Here is a 24,076-nt window from a genome sequence, read left to right as displayed (position 1 = left end):
GATGTACATCTATCTGTCAAAATGTCTAAGTCTGGTGTCAGGGCCAGAGGAAACTCGGGCTATCGTTCATCAACTAGAAAAAAAATGTTGTTTTTTATGTCAGAAAGTTAGGTCAGGATCGACTTTTGAGTTTTGACATCGACTGCTTTCCACCCTTTCACATATATATACAATCATTGGGTGTATCATTTTCACTGAACGATATAATTCCCTTAACAATGCAAAGTTACTATGAACACCAAGTAGTTAAGATCCAAATATAATAAAGCTGTAACAAATTATCAGGTCCCTGTGAAGAAAACTAACCTGTATCTGTAAATCTCCACTTTATTTTCTACTTCGATGCTTGTCAGACTAGAAAATGTGGGGTAAACTCAATAACATTCAACAAGTCCAACAGTTAAAATCGTGCTAACTGTTCCAATTTAAAATAGAGTTTGCGCAAACGTTAAAATTAATTTCATACCTTTGCTAATCGGGAACTTTATTACTTTCATTTCAGCAATTTACTTCCGGTAGAAAAATACGAAACTATCATGAGTGCAGAAAGTCATGTGACAGGACAGGAAGTAGGAAGTCCGAAGTGTGCCTACAAGGAAGAAGACAGCAAACCGATAAACAATACTGAATATTGGGGTTTAAACACAGGTTGGATATTTTGAGTGTAAGTCTTGAACGAAAACGAAATAATTTTAAACAGACGCTTCTTCACGAAATGTGAAAAGCATTCGTTTTGCATTAACTCTGGATTCACCGACGCATTTTATCATCGATGATTCATTTCCAAGTTTGCCGGCTGGTAAACAAGGAATTATTATATTAAAAATTGTGTTCGACAGTCGTATTAAGTAAGCATAGAGTGGTATCGTCGAAGCAGTGCTATTCTTGCCAAAAACACAAGTATACAAAGTCAAACACAGGAAGAATTTAAAAGCGGACCATATCGTGCAGAAATAACAATCTGAAGAGCTGGAGGCTCCTGTCAGGAGACTCCCCCCTCCCCCCGCCCCATTCCACTGATATATAGTACACTGCACATGTACTCATCTCATAAAAGTGAAAATAGAAGCAAAATGTTAACACTAAAAGGTGACTGCAGCTTTCATTGTTAGTGTGTATCTAATCCTCTAAACATCTAATGATACAATGAATTTCGGTATCCTGTATTTCTAAACTGTTGATATTGTTCCTATTATTTTACAGTGACATAGAAATCTGACACAAGATGTGGAAGTCAGGTGTTGGACACAACGTAAAATCAAATGCCCCTCCTGCAGAAGAAGATGATGAATGGGAGACAGATCCCGACTTCGTTGTAAGTTGTAATGTAATGAATTGGGGGACAGGTCCTTACTGTGTTGCAATTTTGTATTGTAAAATTTGAAGACTGGTTCCAATTTTGTTATAAGTTTTAGATCACAGTGTTAAAGTTGATGTTGTCTCTATAGCAGATAAACAAAAAATTGCAAAGGACTGCTAATATCTGGAAATATGACTTGTATCATATATTAAATATCATTATTGTAGCACTCCTGGGACCAAACTTTTGAAAAGATTAATATTTTTTGGTGCAGGCACTGTTTTGTAGGATAACCTGATATAAAGATTGTGGATTCTCCTAGTTGATTCAAAGTGCTTTGATGTAGTAGAAATTGTGGATACTCTTTTATTGGAGTCCCGAGTGTTTTGAAAGACTAGAATTTGTGAAATATCTTGTAGATGAATCCCTGTGTTTTGAAGAACTACTATCACAATTTTGGATCTCTTTACTTGGGTTTGAGTGTTTGGAAAATTAGAAATTGTAGAATCTGTTTAGTTGAGTCCGAGAGTTTTGAAGAATTATAATGTATAGATAATGGATTCTCTTTAGTTGAGTCACAATAATAGACCATCCTTGATGTTCCAGGAGTTACACTCACTAACGATCTCTGCACCCATGGAATACATTGTGCATCATAGCAAAATTGAAGGCATGCAGCCAGCTATTTGATTGGTCTCAAGTAAAAACACCTGACCAATCGCTAGATTGATACCTGTCCTTCGAAGATCACAGGGGAGTGACCCCAAACTTCAAAGCCAGTAAATTTTACCGTTTATTAATAACACTATCACGAAATTTGTTTGATGTACATCAAAGGATCAAACTGGTATTCTTGTCTTAACCACAAGGTGACACATACTGAGCCTTCAATTTTGTTAAGACATATTCTAGGGATGCAGATCTAGAGGGTATAAGTGAGTGTAAGTGAGCGTAACCCCTGGTGTATCGAGGAGGAATGATAGAAATGTACAATCTAATACTCTTGGATTCATATGGAAACTTTCTGTTTTATTTAAACATGTTACTTTTAATTGCTTGGTCTCTTTTTGCAGAATGATGTGAGTGAGGTTGACCAAAGATGGGGGGCCAAGACAATCGAAGGATCAGGTCACCAGGCTTCAATCAAGTATATTCTTCTTTATAAACAACTTGTTTGTGCAGCATTTTGTCATACATGCATATATGTAACTTATTGTAGTTCAGATAGGAATGATAAATGTTTCCAAACAGTTGTGATGTCATGATATAAAAACAGTTGACCTGGCCTCATTGAATTCTTAATGTGGTGATTAAAGTCATCTAGGAAATGCTGTATGCCCATAGCCACGATGATAGGTCCGCTATATACGCAGATAAGATCTGAACTTGACAACTATGAACTGTTAACAGAACTAAGGATATTTTCCAACACTTAAACATATCTATACACAGTCATGCCATTTTAATCCAGCCATATAGGTCCCCAACAAACATGGCTTGAAGTTTGATAGAAATGAAAATTTGTCTCACACAGATAGGCAGGATTATAAAAACTCAGATTATTGGTGGCTGGATACAGACTGTATCAGGCCAATGAAACTATTAAAATCTTTCCTTCACCAGAATGATAAGATTGCTGTCTGAACAAGATAACTGGTATAACTTTCTTTTAAAATTACTCACAAAACAATTAACCAATTTCTATGATCCATACTTCAAGTGATTGTTTATTTTCAACATTGGCAATAGAATTTAAGCAAGAGATTTACACCATTTTCAGAAATAAAATTTGAACGTCATTTGTTTGAGAAAAATTACAATACAATTAATTTGAAGTTGGTAGGTTTATGAAAATATTAAAATGAAATTCATGTAGTACATATGTATCTCTAAGTCTCAATTCAGAAACCAACTTTGTGCAATGTCTTTTTTTTATAAAAAAGCAACAACAATAGAGACAAAAACACATTTGCAATGTTCAGAGATAAACATAACAAGGTATAAATTGCATAATTGATAAAAAAATATCATGACATCTAGAAAAACAATACATCTAGTTATCTAGCTCAGAGAGCTGATATCCTCCACCACAACTGCACATATCAGTCTCAGCAAATGACAGCTAATCCTTTGTGCACATTATTTTAATGTTACTGCAACAAAGTTGGTCGCAGTGGCTGAGTGGTTCAGGCGTCTGACCGTCTATGACCACTAGCTCTCCGACACTGGGTCACAGGTATCAAGTCTATGTAGAGCAGTCGTCAGGTACTGGTCGCTGGTCGGGGGGTTTTCTCCCGGTATTCTGACTTTCTTCCACTACCTAAACCTGGCACGTCCTTAAATGACCATAGCTGTTGATAGGATTAAAACACATATAAATAAACAAACTGCAAAAGAGGTTATTGATTTCTTAATGAAGAATATAATATTATGCATGAGATAATTTTTAGTTTCTGCTTTTACTATTTTAGAATGGAAGATCTCCGAAAAAATGTTGCCATTGATGATAAAAACATCAAGAAGGATGAGTTTGAGAAAGGACCCAAGTCATCGTATGGTTATGGGGGCAAGTTTGGTGTACAGAAGGACCGCATGGATAAGGTACCATAAGATTGATTATGATAATTCATCTTCATCCTGACATTATTAATGGGTTTATCAGGGTACTTTTTTGCTCAGTTGGAAAAAAATGTTTGAATTTTTTCCCAATCTACCCCTTTAAAGTTCCCAATTTCATCCCAGGTTCTGTTTCCCAAACTCCCCTGAATAACCCCTGTTACTTCATGCTGTATTAAACATCCCTGATGTGAAGTAAGGATAAGTTATTAACATCCAGGACATACTCTGCTCTTAGCTGGTACATACCATCTAAAAACCATCGAAGCATACTATTTTGCTGAAATCAATTTGTAAAATGAAATGTGCATGAATTTGAGTGAACAAGTCCTGACATATAACAATATAATTTCCTGAACAGGCCCCAGAATCACAAAATGATCTTAAGTTTAAAGTTTTGACTTAGCCAATCATAGATAACATCATGAAAATTGACGTTGTATGTGATTGGTTAAGCAAAAACTGAAGTCTAAGATTGTTTCTTGATCCCGGGGCCTGGAGTTCTTAAAAACAAAACTTTGAGATTTAAACTTTTAATAGTTAACAGTATCTTACAATTTTATAATGAAAATAACATTTGGGATATATTGGTTATATAGTTCTCATAATAATATATAATATACACAACATTTGATATACAAGGTTTGAGAACAAAGCACAAGTTACTCCCGATGACGCAAAGCACTGTCCTGCACTATTCTTCAAATGCATGCATTCCAAGCCAATGACTCCAAATTTTTAACATGAAATTTCAAATTGAAATATTTCATTGGAACAGGTTGCTGTAGGTAATGAATATATAGCTAAACTAGAGCAGCATAGCAGTGTGGCGGATAACGCAAAAGGCTTTGGCGGCAAGTTTGGGGTCCAGCAGGATCGGCAAGATCAGGTAAGAACGCCCAGACAAAGCTCACAAACCTCAACTCATTTATTGGGAAATTTCTGCTTTAAATTTCTGAACAGATGTTTTTTTAGAAAAGAAATTAAGCATTATAAGAACTTATATAAAGATACTTGTCAGATCATTACAATTATAGTTTGTGTAAATACATGTATGTTATGCAGTGTGCGGAGATCTTACCACTTGACAAGTTGTAGGGGTAGTTTTGGCACTGAAACTTATTATGGAGTATATTGCAGTGCCCACACTATGTGTTTTGTATTGATATGTGTTGTATGTCAACATGAGCCTATACTAAAGATATCATTGTTAAGGTGGAAGTACAATTGATGAAAAAGAATTGAACTGAAGTGCCAAACAATGCTGATCGGTGTCTTAAAATGTGTCATATGATGTTACGCTTTCATCAGGATATGGAAATGTATTAAGGTCATTGGAGTGTATTGATAAATGGAAACAGGAAGTACATTCCTTGTTGAAAATCCAATGTAGGGAGACAGTATCACAATTTCCGCAAATTCTAATGTTTAATATTAAACTGATGAATATTGTATGTTTATTATTGACAAAACAGTATGTTCTCTCAATATTAAAGTATTTCAAAGCAATCCAGGCATTAATTCAGGGGTTTTTTATCAATGGGTCACATGTGTCAATTTTTCTGTACTTCAGGAAACCGGCTGCCTATTTCACTACTGTGAAGTTTTTCAAGAACGATAACTCTTACCTGCAATTACTATGTGTATATGGTTTTATTATAAAATGTCAATTTTTATATCGTCTATAGAGAATTAATTTTACACAATTTCAGCATTTATTAAATTGATATACATTAATGCAATACTAATATATGTCAGTATCATTTTTATTGACATTATTTTGCGAAAATATTGTGTCTTTCATTTTGTTTTCAAAATTCACTCCTTTTTACATAAATTTCCATTTAAAATCCTTAAAATTCTGACAACCTATATCTTTTTTGTGGCAGAAAATTTTCTTTACTTTAAAGCAATATAACTACAAAATTTGAAGAAATTCTACTGATAAATGGTGACACAATCCTATTACCTTAAGAAAAAGAGTTGTTAAGGTAATATTCAGTACAAATGAACCAGCTTGATTCTGATATCGATGCTTCCTGTTGACTTATTTTCTCTTGACATATTTGCTGCTTATATATTTACTGTAGACAGTCCTTGCTTGGAATTAGGAATTGTTCCAAAGGGTATTTTTCAGGAAAGCATGACTTTTGACTATATATTATAAATACAACTGATGAATTAATTTTGTATTTTTCAGTCCGCATTAGGCTATGATTACACAGGGAAAACAGAGAAGCATGCATCACAGACAGGTACAATTACACTGCTTCATTATGACAGTACTACTGCCCCAGGGTCATCTCTAGCTGTGTGTAACACTGCCCCAGGGTCATCCTAAGCATTTGTAACATTGCCTGGGTCACCTCTAGCTATGTGTAACACTGCCCCAGGGTCACCTCTAGCTGTGTGTAACACTGCCCCAGGGTCACCTCTAGCTGTGTGTAACACTGCCTCAGGGTCATCTCTAGCTGTGTGTAACACTGCCCCAGGGTCACCTCTAGCTGTGTGAAACACTGCCCCAGGGTCATCTCTAGCTGTGTGTACCCCTGCCCCAGGGTCACTTCTAGCTGTGTGTAACACTGCACCAGGGTCATCTCTAACATTTGTAACATTGCCAGGGTCGCCTCTAGCTGTGTGTAACACTGCCCCAGGGTCACCTCTAGCTGTGTGAAACACTGCCCCAGGGTCATCTCTAGCTGTGTGTACCACGGCCCCAGGGTCACTTCTAGCTGTGTGTAACACTGTCCCAGGGTCACTTCTAGCTGTGTGTAACACTGCACCAGGGTCATCTCTAACATTTGTAACATTGCCAGGGTCGCCTCTAGCTGTGTGTAACACTGCCTCAGGGTCATCTCTAACATTTGTAACATTGCCTGGGTCACCTCTAGCTGGGTGTAACACTGCCCCAGGGTCATCTCTAACATTTGTAACATTGCCCCAGGGTCACCTCTAGCTGTGTGTAACATTGCCCCAGGGTCATCTCTAGCTGTGTGTAACACTGCCCCAGGGTCATCTCTAGCTGTATGTAACACTGCCCCAGGGTCATCTCTAACATTTGTAACATTGCCTGGGTCACCTCTAGCTGTGTGTAACACTGCCCCAGGGTCATCTCTAGCTGTATGTAACACTGCCCCAGGGTCATCTCTAACATTGGTAACATTGCCTGGGTCACCTCTAGCTGTGTGTAACACTGCTCAAGGGTCACCTCTATCTGTGTGTAACACTGCCCCAGGGTCACCTCTAGCTGTGTGTAACATTGCCCCAGAGACATCTCTAGCTGTGTGTAACACTGCCCCAGGGTCATCTTTAGCTGTGTGTAACACTGCCCCAGGGTCATCTCTAACATTTGTAACATCGCCTGGGTCACCTCTAGCTGTGTGTAACACTGCTCAAGGGTCACCTCTATCTGTGTGTAACACTGCCCCAGGGTCATCTCTAACATTTGTAACATCGCCTGGGTCACCTCTAGCTGTGTGTAACACTGCTCAAGGGTCGTCTCTAGCTACATTATTATATGTTTTTCTGTAGACTACAGTGCCAAAATTTCATACAGTAATTTCTTACTAAGGATACATGGAATACATTGTTCGTTAAATTTATTTAAAATATAGCAAATAACAGTCAGATCCCTTGTAAATGATGGAGTTTTAAAGTGATCTGTTTTAGACACACATTGTTAGATAACGTCTGTTACAGATTGAAAGTAAGTTTGTTTACACGTCAAAGACATGGTAAATATATATAAATATTCCATTTTCACCTGATTAAATTGTACGTAACTCATTGAAAAATGTGAATGATATTAATCCAAGTGTATGTTTGAAAATTAATAGCATGCATTTTTGTTCAATTTTTAGCCCACCATCATCTGAGGGTGGGCTATTCAAATCCCCCTGCGTCCGTGGTCCGGCGTCCGTCCTTAAACGATTCTTGTTATCCGTATTTTTCAAGAAGTACCAGATGGATCTTTCTCAAATTTTATATGAAGGTTCCCCTTGGTCCTTAGCTGTACAGGGCAACTTTTGAGAGTGATCGAATAAACAACATTTTTGTTCAATTTTTAGCCAACCATCATCTGATGGTGGGGTATTCAAATCACCCTGCGTCCGTGGGCCGTCGTCCGTCCTTAAACGATTCTTGTTAATCGTTTTTTTCAAGAAGTTCCAGAGGGATCTTTCTCAAATTTTATATGAAGGATACCCTTGGTACTTAGCTGTGCAGGGCAACTTTTGGGACTGATTGGGAATGCTTTTCAAGTCTGAAGGTCAAAAGCCACAATCACTGTAACAAAATAAAAAAAATAAAATGAGATCTGTGCAATATTTTAAGCTCCTATGAGCCAAACAAATTTAAACAAAGTACACTACCTTCTTACACATTTTACTCACTTAGAGGTGCTTGCTCAAAATGGTTTCAGATATGAAGACAAAAGGTCCAGACCCGAGGATCATCAAACAATCTTGGACTTTAGTTTTTCCTTAGCCAATCACATATGATCACTTTTCATGATGTTTTTTTGTGATTGGTTCAGTCAAAATTTAAGACAATATTAGACTTGATATTGTTTCATGATCACAGGGCCAGGTCACTGTTACTATGAATAAAACATGAAATTCTACAACTACTATTCACCATATCAGATGTTTATCCATGTTATCCTTCCATTTCAACCCTGATGAAGGGAATTAATTACTATTGCTCCTTGAAACTTTGTCTTGGGTAAGGGGCTGTGTTGGCCAAGCTGTTAAGGGGTCAGACCATCTACGAACTCTAGCCCTCCACCAATGGGTCTCAAGTTTGAGGCCATGAGTGGGGCAGTCGCCAGGTACTGGCAGTAGCTCAGTGTTTTTTTCTCTGGGTACTTCGGTTTCCCTCCACCACCACCACAACCTGGCTCATCCTTAAAAATCTGTTAATAGGACATAAAACCCAAACAAACTAAAGTTGTCTTTAGTAAAGCACAATAGGACAAATTTTACATTTTCCTTTTTGAAATTGTTTATGTTGGTGTGATAATTTATATTACTGCTAGAAAGTATACCTTTATGGTAGGTATATAAAAAGATTTCATATTTCAATTTAATTCTAAAACATGATGATTTTTAATTTCTTTGCAGATTTTAAATCCATATTTAGTGCCCTCATTTATGACTTTTACCTGCATGGATTTGTTTGTGTGAACTTCATGTTACATTTACCTGTAGATACTAACATGCATGTGACATGTTATGGAATGTGTATTGTACTTCCTGTGTGTAGATCATTCCACTGGGTTTGGCGGGAAGTTTGGAGTACAGAAAGATCGAGTTGATCGAGTAGCTGTTGGATACGACCACAAGGAAAAAGCCAGCCAACATGAGTCACAAACAGGTAAAACTAGGCAAACATGAGTAACAAACGGGTAAAACAAGGCAAACATGAGTCACAAACAGGTGAAACTAGGCAAAATCAAGTCACAAACAGGTGAAACTAGGCAAACATGAGTCACAAACAGGTGAAACTAGGCAAACATGAGTCATACACAGGTAAATCTAGGTAAAAACATGTCACAAACAGGTAAAACTAGGCAAAAAAAGTCACAAATAGGCAAAATTAGGCAAACGCAGCTGACAATCAGGTAAATCTAGGCAAACGTGAGTCACAAACAGGTAAAACTATAGGAAGAACAAGTCACAAATAAGTGAAATGAAGCAAAAACAGGTCACAACCAGGCAAAACTAGGCAAAAACAAGATACAACAGATAAAACTAGGCAGACATTGATCAACAGGTAATGTTTTACAATAAGTAATAAACTAAACTGGCTACCAGCCCCTCAGTTTTTGTGAAGAATTTCTCAACTGCATTTTACAACTAGCTTATCTCCCCCTAGTTTAGAACTTAAGATCAGACATCCAAGCGATCAAAATTATTAGAGTTAATTTTTTTCTTTATAATTCAATATTCTAGAGACAGTCTAGTAATACACAGACATGCACATATTTAGCTTTGTCACAGGCGGAGAAGTTTGTTAGGAAGTGACATGTTTACATGTGTCCCATTAGGAATACATTGTCAGATGCACATCTGATGTGAAGACGTTTTTCCTAACATTATTGACAGTAGAAACTATCCACCACTACTAACTGTATTGACAGCATGATATTGAAATTGCTGCCCAGACATAAAGTGCATGTTTGGAATCAAAAATGATTAGCCCAAATGAATTTTATAGAGGGATGGAACCCTCAAGCTTATTTAAAATCAGCCTGGCATTCATTGTGATGATTCATATATTGTAAAAATTAAATTTGTTGCGTGTGGAAATTTTTTGCATTGACAATCTATTCTGAAATATATTTATTCTATTTATCTTTAATCTATAGGATCTGAATAAATATTTACATCTGGATATTTTCGCGCTAATTTACCAACGCGAAAAATGCTTACATTTCCACACTGCAAAATTTTCCATTTTTACGGTAATGTGTATATTTTTACCTTAACCTATTGTATATGTTTCCTCCATTTTCAGATCATTCCAAAGGATTTGGAGGAAAGTATGGTGTTCAGAAGGAAAACATGGACAAATCAGCTGTAGGATATGACCACAAGGAAAATTTAGGCAAACATGAGTCACAAACAGGTGAGAGTTGTGCAAACTGGAGAAAAAGGTTACAGTTAGGTAAACTGGAGAAAAAGGCAAAAATCAGTCACAAATAAGAATCAGTTCGACAAATATGTCACAAACAAGTAAAAAGTTAGGTTAAACCTGACTGTTACCCTCCAAGTCTCTCGGATACAAATAATAAACACCAATCGTTGTGTTAAATGTTGTATTAGTCCTCAAGGGTTAACATAGATGTGTGCCTAGCTCAAAGGACTGATCTGGGACTGACAAATAACATGGATACAGTGTAATATCATATCACATCGTTATCAGGTGCAAATAGACATGAAATGCAGTTCAGCATACCCCGACAGGTCATATACTAAGCCTTATCTGACATAAGACAATTAATTCTATGGCCAGCACCGGTGCACTGACAGCCAGCAATTAATTTTATACCTCTAAACTACGGGACAAGAGGAAACTCTATGATTGAACATAAACATTGTCTCAATTACACTTGCTGGGTGCCTCGGCAGCCTTGATTGCTAACACGCACAGTCATTACTATTGTGTGCAATCAAGCGTGAGTTTCAGACCTCTTATTCTCCCAAGAGTTTCGGTTCAATCTCCAGCAGTGGCGGAAAAAAGAGTGTGTTGTCTGATAGCGTTATTTTTTATCCCTCCGATGGCACGGTGATTTCCCCACGTGGGTTTTCATCCACCGCGAAACACCATTTGTTCCATAAGTGGCATGGTAATAAAAGCTCTACAGAGCTTATGTTTGTTGTTGACAACATACAAAATGTAAATAAAGATTATATAGTTAGAATTCCTATTTTGTCATTTTGAGGAAATGGAAAACTTTGGTAGATCTATGTTACTAATTTATATTAGTAATTACAGTTCTCTTGTGTGCCCTCTGATATCTGTTGGTAAGTATACGCTAAATCCTTATTCGTTATATTGTAGATCATTCCAAAGGTTTTGGAGGAAAATATGGAGTACAAAAAGATAATATGGACAAATCGGCTGTGGGCTATGAACACCAAGAGAGATTAGAAAAACATGAGTCCCAAAAAGGTAAAAAGATTATTAAAGACATTCTATTTAATGATGATATATTCCTCCTTTTCAGGAGAGTTCCACACAAAGAAATCTGTAAAACGTCTTGGACCTCTTCACAAAAATATAATCTGATGTAAATCACTTATTGGTATAATTCTCAAGCAATACAATTCTGCACCATTTCACAGAGGATCAATTGTAAATTCAAATATCTTGAGAACATGTACCTTTTAATTAGGAGAAACCAGAGCTCTTGAAACTTATTATTCATTGAAGTATTTGTGAAAATAAACACTCACAGAAACAAATATTTGCACAAATTTTGTAATTTACAGTATCCACATATATACTAAGAATGTGCAAATTCAACAATTTTTATACGACCGTCAAATTTGACGGTAGTATAATGGTATGTCCGGCAATCTCCTCCTACATTTTTCGACCGATATCTTTGAAACTTGGTATACATGATAATCATGATATGAAATTGTGTTTCCCTGAAAAGAATTTTGATTCGACAATTTTTCCAAAAGTTCTTGCCCTTTGTTCATTTCAGTATTTGACTTTTGTCCGGAGATCTCCTCCTACATTATTCGACTGATCTCTTTGAAACATGGTATACACCATAATCATGATATGAAGTTGTGTCTCTCTGGAAAGAATTTAGATTCAAAAAATTTTCCAAAAGTTATTTGTTCATTTCAGTATTTGATTTTTTGTCTGAAGATTTTCTCCTACATTTTTTATAGCATGTCAGCTAACAACTCTTGAAATGATGCAGATCTTATTTCAATGTAAGAAAGTATATAACACATTCACACTTTTAAAGCAGTAACCCAAAACACGAACTTGTTCACGGTGTTGTCATACCAAACACTTGTATCAAGTTTCATGACTTTATGTAAAAAATAGTTACAGTGACCTTGACCTTTAACGGAGAAATCCGAAACTTGTTCAAGGCATTGCCTTACCAAACACTTGTATCAAGTTTCATGAAATTCCATTGAGAAACAAAGTCACTAGAGCATCGACAAAGAGTGTAACATGCGTACATAACTTACATAAGTACAGGCTGAAACATAAGTATGAGAAGAATCTTATATACCCTCGAACTTTCATTGCAAGGGGATAATTTTCTTGCATTAATCTGTATACCTGATTGAGATGTTTTAATTTAGATTACTCCAAGGGATTTGGAGGAAAGTATGGCGTACAGAAGGATAACATGGACAAGTCGGCCGTCGGATGGGAACACAAGGAGAAACTGGAGAAGCATGATTCACAGAAAGGTGAGCTCCACGATAAATGAGATTAATATTCCAGTGACATTATCGTGATGACCCAAATTCATTAAACTCAACAGCCATGTTATGTCACCTGCTTATTTCAATATCATCCCTTCTAACAGATTTATCATATTTTTAGTAAAGTATGCAGTTTCATAACACTCCCCCTTATTTGTCAATATGTTACAAGTTTATAATTATCCATTGTGATGTCTTACAGAAAAATACAGTGATGTCATGAATTCAATGCGAGGCAAAAATCATGAGAATTATCCTGTGCATTCAATTTTTTTTCTTAACCCTTTCACCCCTATGTAACTTTAGTAGACTCTACCATGCATTGATCTGGATGAGTCCATGATTATGGTCTACAGTGGTGAAAGGGTTAAAAGTATCACTTTTCATTTATGATAAAAATTAATGTTTATCTCATTCTTATGTTGTCTGACTTTATAAAACTTGCTGAAGCACTTCTCATAAAAATTATAAAAAAGGTACATTCTCTATATCTTGCAAAAAACAAGATATTTATAGATTGGTGCTAATATTTGACATAAAAAAGTAGGAATTTTAAAACTTTCTACCTGGAGTGAAAATTCTGGTAAAAATTGCTATCAGTATTAAAACGACTCGGACTGTTCTTGACAGAAAAAGAGATGTCTATGGACAGTGACTGGACAGATGAGCAGAACGGTAGGAAGTCGCACTGTACAGCATACCTATCTTTAAAACCAGTTTGGTTTTATTTTGTTTAACGTCCTATTAACATCTAAGGTCATTTAAGGACGCTAGAACAACTTATAACCTTATTGTCACCATACAGTATAGCATGTTATGCAACATTCCCCGGAACGGCGGACAACAACCTAAATTTATACCTCTTAAGATATAATGTTTACTCTCTGGATTCATATATATATGTTTAAATCTTATGATAAATTATTTCAATATTTGTAGTCTTGCAAGTATCAATATTTTGTTACACTCTACAAATATTAACCTATGTTATTCCATAGTTAATCACATTATATCCTTGTCATCTTTACAAGAAGTTTTCACATGTTTACAGAAACTTTTAGAATCTTTTTCGAGATTCTAGTGTACGTTAATTTATCAAGTGTGTAGATGAGATATTCATATTCATACAAAGAGATGCTTGTATCTCGTTACCCTTTCATGATCTCCCAGTATCAGGTTAAGGGTACAACCTACCTTATTACCTCCATTTTAAAAGAGTTCCATATTATCTCTATTCCTAAAGAGTTCCTGATCTAGTAGGAGTGATATTTAGGTTTGATCAAATTAACTGATAACACTTTCGAGGAGTAAGACTCAGGACCAGATTGTAGAAAGCCAGATTTGCTCCATGATAAAAATGTGAAAAAACTTCATACGGAATGTTTTCAAAAATATTATTACTGGGTACATGTATTGAGATTCATATAACGATTTGTATGCATAGAGATTTTAAACAGGTGTCTGAAGACAAATGAAAATATTTGTTAATGGTTGTTGTGTAAATGTCATTTTCACCTGTAGTTGTAATAAATGCTGTATGAATGTCACCATGGTTACAACTAACAGAAAACCGATCGATCAGCATTATACATATATAGGAACAATTGTAATTCCCTTTTGTTTCAGTTTTTATTTTATTTTTTTTAATTTAGGAAATTCATATATTTCATGACAAACACTGTAAAAATTTCATTCTCTAAATCTGTACATGAAAATATTTTTTGCATTCTCGTAACATTCTTGTCTGATATTGCGTCAATAAAATGCCTTGGTATCAAAAATCAACTTTGAGAAAGAAATCTGGACCTCAGTTAGTTAGATTTCATAATGAATAATTTCATATGTATTCTGTAATATGTGCAAAACTTATATAAATGTACTATACATGTACTCATAGATTTCCCTGATATACAGTTATGTTACTTTGTTGTTTTAGATTACTCACAAGGTTTCGGTGGTAAATATGGGGTACAGAAGGACAGACAAGATGCCTCTGCGGGTGGTTACAGTCAGATGGGCAAGACGGAACTACACGAGTCCCAGACAGACATGAAGAAGGGCTTCGGGGGGAAATTTGGTGTAGATACAGAAAACCAGGATGCGGTACATTATAGCAAACAACACATCAGATAAAATAGTTACCAACCTTTTAAAGTGTTAATGGGGGATAAATCTGATAAATCTAATGGCAAATCATAAAAATGTCTCAAAAGTCTTACAAAAACATTTATTTGATATAAAAATATTGTGTATAAAACCATTGTCTAAAGCTATTCCTAGTTACTGTGAAATCACTCATTTTCGTGGGGTTTGTAATTTCGTTGAATTCTTGGGTAATCTTCATCCACAAATTCATAGTTCCATGAAGTAATTACAAGTTTGACATGAAGCTATTTTCCCATTGGGTGGAAACTTGTAAAACACGAATTCATATACACAAAGATTTCTTTTAGGAAACCATGAAATCTGGGCCCACAAATATATATTATTTCACAGTAGGACTTAATTAAATTTGAGCAATGAGGAAAATGCATTGAAATCTGTTACTTTTAGAATTTAGAAATGGGTATGAACTGTAGGGATTCCTGGCAAGTACATAAACATGTGTGTATATTTAAATAGAGTCTACATTGACATATTTCAGTCTGCTGGTTCCTTTGATGACATGGCTGGAGCTTCAACTTCCTACCAGAAAACACAAGCAAATTCCAGTAAGTAATTGATCATTTGGGCCCCGCATTGGAGATGTCCCTACAGTAACCACAGTGTTTGTCTGTCCTTCTGGCTGTCTGTTTGCAAACACTTTCGTTGCCGGAGATTATCTCAGAATTCAAAAGATTTGTTTTTTTAATTTGACGTACCGGTAATCAGATAATGGAAAATAATGTAGATATGTATTAGGGGATAAAAAGTGTTTAAGGTCAAGGTTACTGTAACGCAAAAGGCTAAACTTTTGGAAATTTGACATGGTAATATACAGTGATATGTTTATATACATTACAAGTTAAAAAGTTTCTGAGGTCAAGGTCACTGTAGCTAAAAATAGACCATGAATGAGTCTTGGAATCCAAATCTTTTGAAAATTTGAAACGATTATATACTGTGATATGTTTATAAGTAAAAGGTGTTTAAAAAGTTGCTTAGGTCAAGGTCTTTGTTACTCAAAAAAGCTCGGGGGTTGATGGGGGTGGGGGAGACTTATGATCAGGCACTTGGCGGGGCTCTTGCTGATCTGTTAATGTTCTAGTTTAATCTAAATACATTGAAAATATCAAAAGAAAATTGTCCTTCATATTTTTCTGCTTCTTAAGGCTGCAAGCTTCCTGGTTTTACTTTTACTTTTTTTAAACTACAAGCTAACTCATTATAACTTAAAATTTTGTTCCATTAAAGGCTACAGTAAATCTCTGGTCAGTTTTAGTCTGACTTTAACCTTTCAAACAAATGTGGTTATTTTCAAACTAAGGAGAGTTTTAACCAGAAAGACGGCATCTATACAACTCACACACTTTTGGTACAATAGACCCCCGTACTGCATCTATACAACTAACACACTTTTGGTACACTAGACCCGCGTACTGTATCGATACAACTCACACACTTTTGGTCCAATAGACCCCCGTACATCATCTCTACAACTCACACACTGTTGTGACAATTTACCCGCTTAATGCATCTATATAACTCACTCACTTTTGGTACAATTGACCCGCTTAATGCGTCTATACAACTCACACACTTTTGGCACAATTGACCCCCGTACTGCAGCTATACAACTCACACGCTTTTGGTACAATAGGCCCCCGTACTGCATCTATATAACTCACTCACTTTTGGTACAATAAACCCCCGTACTGCATGTATACAACTCACTCACTTTTGGTACAATAGACCCGCGTACTGCATCGATACAACTCACACACTTTTGGTACAATTGACCCGCTTAATGCATCTATACAACTCACTCACTTTTGGTACAATAGACCCCCGTACTGCATCTATACAACTCACACACTTTTGGTATAATAGGCCCCCTTACTGCATCTATACAACTCACACACTTTTGGTACATAGACCCTCGTACTGCATCTATACAACTCACACACTTTTGGTACAATAGACCCCCGTACTGCATCTATACAACTCACACACTTTTGGTACAATAGACCCCCGTACTGCATCTATACAACTCACACACTTTTGGTACAATAGACCCCCGTACTGCATCTATACAACTCACACACTTTTGCTACAATAGACCCCCCCGTACTGCATCTATACAACTCACTCACTTTTGGTACAATAGACCCCCTGTACTGCATCTATACAACTCACTCACTTTTGGTACAATAGACCCCCGTACGGCATCTATACAACTCACTCACTTTTGGTACAGTAGACACCCGTTCTGCAACTCTGGCTGTGGTAGAGACAGTTGTTAATGATTTTCCATGGTTAAACGATCTCTAGAAATTAAAACAAGTTGTGCTAGGACCAAGTACCACAATATACATGTATACTCGAAACGTAACACTCCTCTTCAGTGGTGTATACTCTAACGAAATGGCTGTTATGTAACAAGGCATGTTCTACAAAAGTCGTTATTCAAGTGTGTGATCAATTTTGTGTATTCAGGTTCAGATGGAGCAAAGAATTTGAGAAACAGATTTGAAAACTTAGCGAAATCAAATGAAGAAGAGGCCAGAAAAAGAGCAGATGAAGAGAAGGAAAGACGGAAAAAAGTTGAGGAAAGAGAAAAAGCAGAACAAAAAAAACAGGAAGAGGTAAAATGGTTTTACATGAGATAAATACCCAGACTTCCTACCCGCCTTGACATAATATAAGTAATGAAGCTTAATGAAATATGAAAGCCTCAATAATCTATTGAAAATCTTTTAGATGTAAGTTTATTGATGTTCTTTTGAATATCCATAACGATCTGTTCCATTTATTCTGAGTAATTTGTTACATATATAATTACCTATATTAATAGGCTCACCCAATTTAATCTCATTCATGGCTGTTATAGGGTTTTGAAACCAAACATTTATTATTATTTGCTTCAGGAGCGTCGTAATAGAGAGCGTTGGGAGGCCGAACAGACAGCTGAACCTGAAGCAGAACCTGAACCAGAACCAGAACGTGAACAACCCAAACCTCAGACTAGTGTTGAAAGTTTTGAACCCGATGATGAATATGGTGATGTGACATATACACCGAAGGCTGAACCTGAACCTGAACCTGAACCAGAACCTGAACCTCGACCTGCACCTTCTGAACCAGTAGAGGAGGACCAATATGAACAGTTTGAGGAGGACCAATACGCAACAGCAGATAAAGGCAAGACAGCAGTGGCGTTGTACGACTACCAAGCTACGGATGATGATGAATTGAACTTTGACCCTGATGATATTATTACAAATATTGAAATGGTAAGTGGAGAAACTGCCTGGTTTTTGTTCTACAGCAGTGATTTGAACCATCATTTAGGAGGACTGTTCTTTCATTAGACCATCATTTTATCGAAACACGTTTCCCTACAATTGAATGTTTTTGTAATGCCAAACTCTGGTAACGCCATAGCCATATTTTTAGAACATATGCGGCCCCTGAAAGCAGTGTCACACTGCTTCACATATTTTATTGGTAGGCTGTACTTAACCACTTAATGGAACAAGAGGTCTGTTCTACAATATTGTCATAACATACAATGAGCTTACCTTCATGATTTACACCTGAGAACAATTCACACCAACATGACCTCTGTTTGTTCCATAGGTGTTTTACCACGCAACAGCGATGCAGAACATTTAGCTTACACAGATGTTGATGAGATGCTTGACTTAATTTACGTCCCCAGTTACATTTGACTGCGAGATAGTTCATAACAATGGGGTGAAGGGATTAAAATCAACTCAACTGTTATCAAAGAAAGATATCATTCAGACATTTGTTAATAGCGCTGCTAAATAGATAAAAAATTCTTTAGCTTTTTCTTTACATACAAACAAAAGTTCATTTTTCTATACCGGAATGCTTATATATTGTATTCTATATGTTTGCTCTTTTTTCCAGATTGATGATGGCTGGTGGAAGGGGAAGTGCCATGGGATGACTGGACTGTTCCCTGCAAATTATGTGGAGTTACAGCAATAGACTGATTGTGCCTTTCGCTACCTGAAGAACAATCGTACCAGATTCATATATTACATAACAGACAAGCTATCCATCTTGTCAAAATATGTATAAGAACAGCATCTTCCAACAAAATAACATGTGTTTGACAACATTGGTGATGTGATGTGTGAGTAAATTGTGTTAGCTTGGACGGTGAACTGTCACACTATACCGTCATTGTGGAGCTTGGACGCTGTATTGTCGCACTATACCGTCGTTGTGGAGCTTGGACGGTGTACTGTCGCACTATACCGTCGTTGTGGTGCTTGGACGGTGTACTGTTGCACTATACCGTCGTTGTGGAGCTTGGACAGTGTACTGTCGAACTATACCGTCGTTGTGGAGCTTGGACAGTGTACTGTCGCACTATACTGTCGGTGTGGAGCTTGGACGGTGTATTGTCGCACTATACCGTCGTTGTTGAGCTTGGACAGTGTACTGTCGAACTATACCGTCATTGTGGAGCTTGTACAGTGTACTGTCGCACTATACCGTCGTTGTGGAGCTTGGACGGTGTATTGTCGCACTATACCGTCGTTGTGGAGCTTGGACAGTGTATTGTCACACTATACTGTCGGTGTGGAGCTTGGACGGTGTACTGTCGCACTATACCGTCGTTGTGGTGCTTGGACGGTGTACTGTCGCACTATACTGTCGGTGTGGAGCTTGGACGGTGTATTGTCGCACTATACCGTCGTTGTTGAGCTTGGACGGTGTACTGTCGCACTATACTGTCGGTTTGGAGCTTGGACGGTGTACTGTCGCCCTATACCGTCGTTGTGGAGCTTGGACGGTGTATTGTCGCACCATACCGTCGTTGTGGAGCTTGGACAGTGTACTGTCACACTATACCGTCGTTGTGGAGCTTGGACGGGGTACTGTCGCACTATACCGTCGTTGTGGCGCTTGGACCGTGTACTGTCGCACTATACCGTCGTTGTGGAGCTTGGACGGTGTACTTTTGCACTATACTGTCGGTGTGGAGTTTGGACGGTGTACTGTCGCACTATACTGTCGTTTTGGAGCTTGGACGGTGTACTGTTGCACTATACCGTCTTTGTGGAGCTGTCGCACTATACTGTCGGTGTGGAGCTTGGACGGTGTATTGTCGCACTATACCGTCGTTGTTGAGCTTGGATGGTGTACTGTCGCACTATACCGTCGTTGTTGAGCTTGGACGGTGTACTGTTGCACTATACCGTCGTTGTGGAGCTTGGACCGTGTACTGTCGCACTATACCGTTGTGTGGTGCTTGGACAGTGTACTGTCGCACTATACCGTCGTTGTGGAGCTGACGCACTATACTGTCGGTGTGGAGCTTGGACGGGGTACTGTTGCACTATACCGTCGTTGTGGAGCTCGGACCGTGTACTGTCGCACTATACCGTTGTGGGGTGCTTGGACAGGGTACTGTCGCACTATACCGTCGTTGTGGAGCTTGGACAGTGTACTGTCACACTATACCGTCGTTGTGGAGCTTGGACGGTGTACTGTCGACTATACTGTCGCTGTGGAGCTTGGACAGTGTACTGTCACACTATACCGTCATTGTTGAGCTTGGACGGTGTACTGTCACACTATACCGCCGTTGTGAACCATTACAGAAGATCATTGATTTATAATCTGCATACTCTAAAAACAAAAAATATGCAGTCAATATGTTTGGGGATTAAATTAGAAAGAATTTCATAATGTCTTGTAGATATTTACATGTCGGAGGTGAAACAATTTTATTTTAACATTCTGAAGTAACAAAATTACATTGAAATTCAACATTGATGAATAAGCTAGAACAAAATAGGTCTTCCAGTTATTTTACACCAATTTGTTATTTGCAAAATTAAGTAATGCATATTCCATGTCATTTTAATTTTATGGCTTTTTTAAAAGAATTATTTGTAATAATAACATTGACAACATCTGGTACTGTTAAAAAGATCCTCAAATTTTGTCTGTCTGAGACACAACCATAATGTTGAAAATGCTGCCTCTCATATATATTGAAACCTGTATAATACAGATTTTTTCTTAATTTATAATATATGTATGTGCTGCTAAGAATATTTCATATATTAAAATAAATCATTTTGTAAATCATCACAAAAATATTTTTTAAATTGCAAATTGTCATTCTGTACCAAACCTGCTGTAATATATAAATCTGCATTTTACTATCGTTGGTTAAATGTAAGACTTGATTTAAAACTATGACTACCAAATTCATTAAGCATTCAGCCCATGTGTGGTTTAAAGACAAACATATCTAATATATCTATTGCAATTCAGTTGAATTACCAACAAAGGTTATTTCAGTTTCCTGTATATATCCCTTTTCCTGACATTATGAGTCCGGTTATGTGTTGGTTGCTGTCTACCTGCAGTAATTCACCATGGCAACCTGATGCTAACATTTATGAATGAATGGATACCTGCTGGTTTGAATGTAAGTTGTTTTAATGTGCCAATGTGACATCTATGTAAAATTCCATGAATCACGTTCAAGTAATTTCTTTTTCTAAGAATTTCTACAATTATTTTGAAAGTTATGATAAATTTTACCAAATACTGACCAACACAAATATTATGTCTCTTCACTAATCAATAAAACAAAACAACTGCTTTTAATATTGAATAGGCTTTGTATGGGTAGTCTGTGCAGACGAAAACTCAACATATCTAAATTATTGTTACAGAAAATATGGTCAGTATTGCCAATAAAAAAATAAAAAAACAAAATGTTACAAATGTCACCTAGGGACATGGATATTCAATTAGCACCCCTAAGCATAATTATTACATTTGTAAAGTAGATTGGAAGATAATATATTGAAGAGTGAGCTCTATAAAGTCTGTATGTTACTGTCTATTGTCTATTGATTCAACATGTGATGTTTGAAAACTAAGTGGTAATTTTCACACGGACTTAAGAATTTGTTACAGCTATATTTTAACCTAAACTAATGTGTTGAGAGTAATTTGACATGTTTCAGGGGTTTAGGTCAACTTTTGGTAAAAATGCCACCCCCAATGATCAAATACAATAACATAAGCTGTAGCAAATTATCAAGTCCCTGTGGTAGTTTCCTGTGACAGTGTAGCCATTTAGATGTTCCACTTTGTGATGTAGTGAAACAATATAGGATTGGGGAACTCGCTTGGACATTCAAACAACAATTTATCTGCTTCAACATTTAATTCCAAGAGAGAGAGAGAGTGAGCTAGCCTCCTATTGAGTGGGAGTTATCTCCCTCTTAACAGATATCCCTTGAGGAAGAGTTCCACAATGATAGCCTTGTGAAATGAAGAGTAATTAACTTATTCACCCATGAAGACAAAATTCAGCTCTTCCAATCAAAGGTTGGAATAGTTCATTATGAAATTTCAGGGGTGAATGAGTAAATATGTGACCAGTTAGTTAATGACACCAGTGGAGGTACACAAGTATATACTGATAACAATTAAGTGTATGTTATACTGAAGTAAATTATATACATGTGTATATAACTGTACATGTATATTGACTTTATACATGTGTATATAACTGTACATGTATATTGACTTTATACATGTAACATTGAAATTTGTCTCTCTTTTTTCTGAAAATGTTACCATTTTTTTAATCATGTAAAAAAAACATTGATTTGAGCAAGGTTATCGGGTGAAATGTGATAGACTTTGCCCCCGGAATGATGTGTGAAGTAATTCTGATGAACGTATGTATGCATTATATGAAGGCATGGAAGAATTTTTACTTACTATATATATACGTGTATATATCGACTACATACATGGTACTATTTTTGTATGTTCCCCCCGTGTAAAATGGAAAGGCATCCTATTGTATTATTGGACAGTGTACAGGAAATATCTGCAATTATGAAAACTATTGAAAAAATATTAATATTAAAAATATCAAATTAACATATGAAAGCTGTTTTGTGTTGTGTAAGTTATTCTCTTGTAATGATCAGGATAGTGTCCTTGAGTTTGTTGTAACATAGTTTGTGACCTCCAGCCATGACCTTTGTTTGACCTCTTGACCATGACTGCCATCCTGACTACAATATTGCTTATGTGCTCTCCTAGCAATGACACCCGTCCCTTCTGGCCATGTCCTTTCTATGACCTCCTGACCATGAACTCAGTGCCCCTTCTGGCCATGCCCTTTCTATGACCTCCTGACCATGAACTCAGTGCCCCTTCTGGCCATGCCCTTACTATGACCTGACCATGAAGCTAGTGCCCCTTCTGCCAGCTTGTCTTCTGTACCTTCCTAACCATGAACTCAGTGCCCCTTCTGCCAGCTTGTCTTCTATGACCTCCTGACCATGAACTCGGTGCCCCTTCTGGCCATGCCCTTTCTATGACCTCCTGACCACAAACTCAGTGCCCTTCTGGCCATGCCCTTTCTGTGCCCTCCTGACCATGAACTGAGTGCCTCTTCTGCCAGTTTGTCTTCTGTGCCCTTCTGACCATAAACTCAGTGCCCTTTTTGCCAGCATGCCTTCTGTACCCTTCTAACCATGAACCCCTTATCCTTTTTGCCAGCTTGTCTTCTGTGACCTCCTGACCATGAACTCGGTGCCCCTTCTGCCAGCTTGTCTTCTGTGACCTCCTGACCATAAACTCAGTGCCCTTTTTGTCAGCATGTCTCCTGTACCCTTCTAATCATTAGATCAGTGCCCTTTTTGGTCAGCATGCCTTCTGTACGCTTTAGACCATGAACTCACTGCCTTTTTGCCAGCATGTCTTTTGTACCCTTCTGACCATGAACTCACTGCCTTTTTGCCAGCATGTCTTCTGTACCCTTCTGACCATAAACTCAGTGCCCTTTTTGCCAGCAATTCTCTACCTTCTGACCATGGACTCGGTGCCCTTTTCGATTAAAGATCAAAGATAAGTTCTTAAGAAATATTTTTTCAGAATTTCAATTTAATGCAAACTTTTGTAATTTGCCCTTTAGACAGGATTACAAAAATCTAAATTTTAGAATGTTTACCCATTAGCCTATTTTCATCTC

The 24,076-nt window shown here is 37.1% G+C and overlaps 1 protein-coding gene across 3 annotated transcripts; it reads left to right on the top strand.

Moving 5' to 3' along the window:
• Positions 1-549: 549 nt before the first annotated feature.
• Positions 550-22,977, top strand: LOC110456910 (src substrate cortactin-like). 3 transcript variants are annotated; one of them, XM_021507953.1, is made up of 15 exons: positions 550-664; positions 1,204-1,315; positions 2,374-2,447; positions 3,772-3,901; positions 4,695-4,805; positions 6,117-6,171; positions 9,179-9,289; positions 10,433-10,543; positions 11,480-11,590; positions 12,754-12,864; positions 14,816-14,982; positions 15,524-15,590; positions 17,515-17,663; positions 17,946-18,311; positions 18,955-22,977. In XM_021507953.1, exons 2-15 carry the CDS (start codon positions 1,226-1,228, stop codon positions 19,033-19,035), a joined length of 1,734 nt encoding a protein of 577 aa, XP_021363628.1. In that variant the 5' UTR covers positions 550-664; positions 1,204-1,225; the 3' UTR covers positions 19,036-22,977. The 3 variants fall into 3 exon arrangements, with proteins under 3 accessions (XP_021363628.1, XP_021363629.1, XP_021363630.1); XM_021507954.1 differs by lacking the exon at positions 9,179-9,289; XM_021507955.1 differs by lacking the exon at positions 10,433-10,543.
• Positions 22,978-24,076: the final 1,099 nt, after the last annotated feature.

Source organism: Mizuhopecten yessoensis, unplaced genomic scaffold, assembly GCF_002113885.1.
Source record: "Mizuhopecten yessoensis strain PY_sf001 unplaced genomic scaffold, ASM211388v2 scaffold8937, whole genome shotgun sequence".
Lineage (NCBI taxonomy): Eukaryota > Metazoa > Mollusca > Bivalvia > Pectinida > Pectinidae > Mizuhopecten > Mizuhopecten yessoensis.
The sequence above is the reverse complement of the archived record's forward strand: the minus strand, read 5'-3'. Positions and strand labels throughout refer to the sequence as shown.

Excerpts from the sequence above, each read along its gene's own strand:
- LOC110456910 (XM_021507953.1), top strand. The coding sequence starts at position 1,226 with ATGTGGAAGTCAGGTGTTGGACACAACGTAAAATCAAATGCCCCTCCT. Across the intron at positions 1,316-2,373 it reads AGACAGATCCCGACTTCGTT|AATGATGTGAGTGAGGTTGA; the intron begins GTAAGTTGTAAT and ends CTCTTTTTGCAG. Across the intron at positions 15,591-17,514 it reads GAAAACACAAGCAAATTCCA|GTTCAGATGGAGCAAAGAAT; the intron begins GTAAGTAATTGA and ends TTGTGTATTCAG.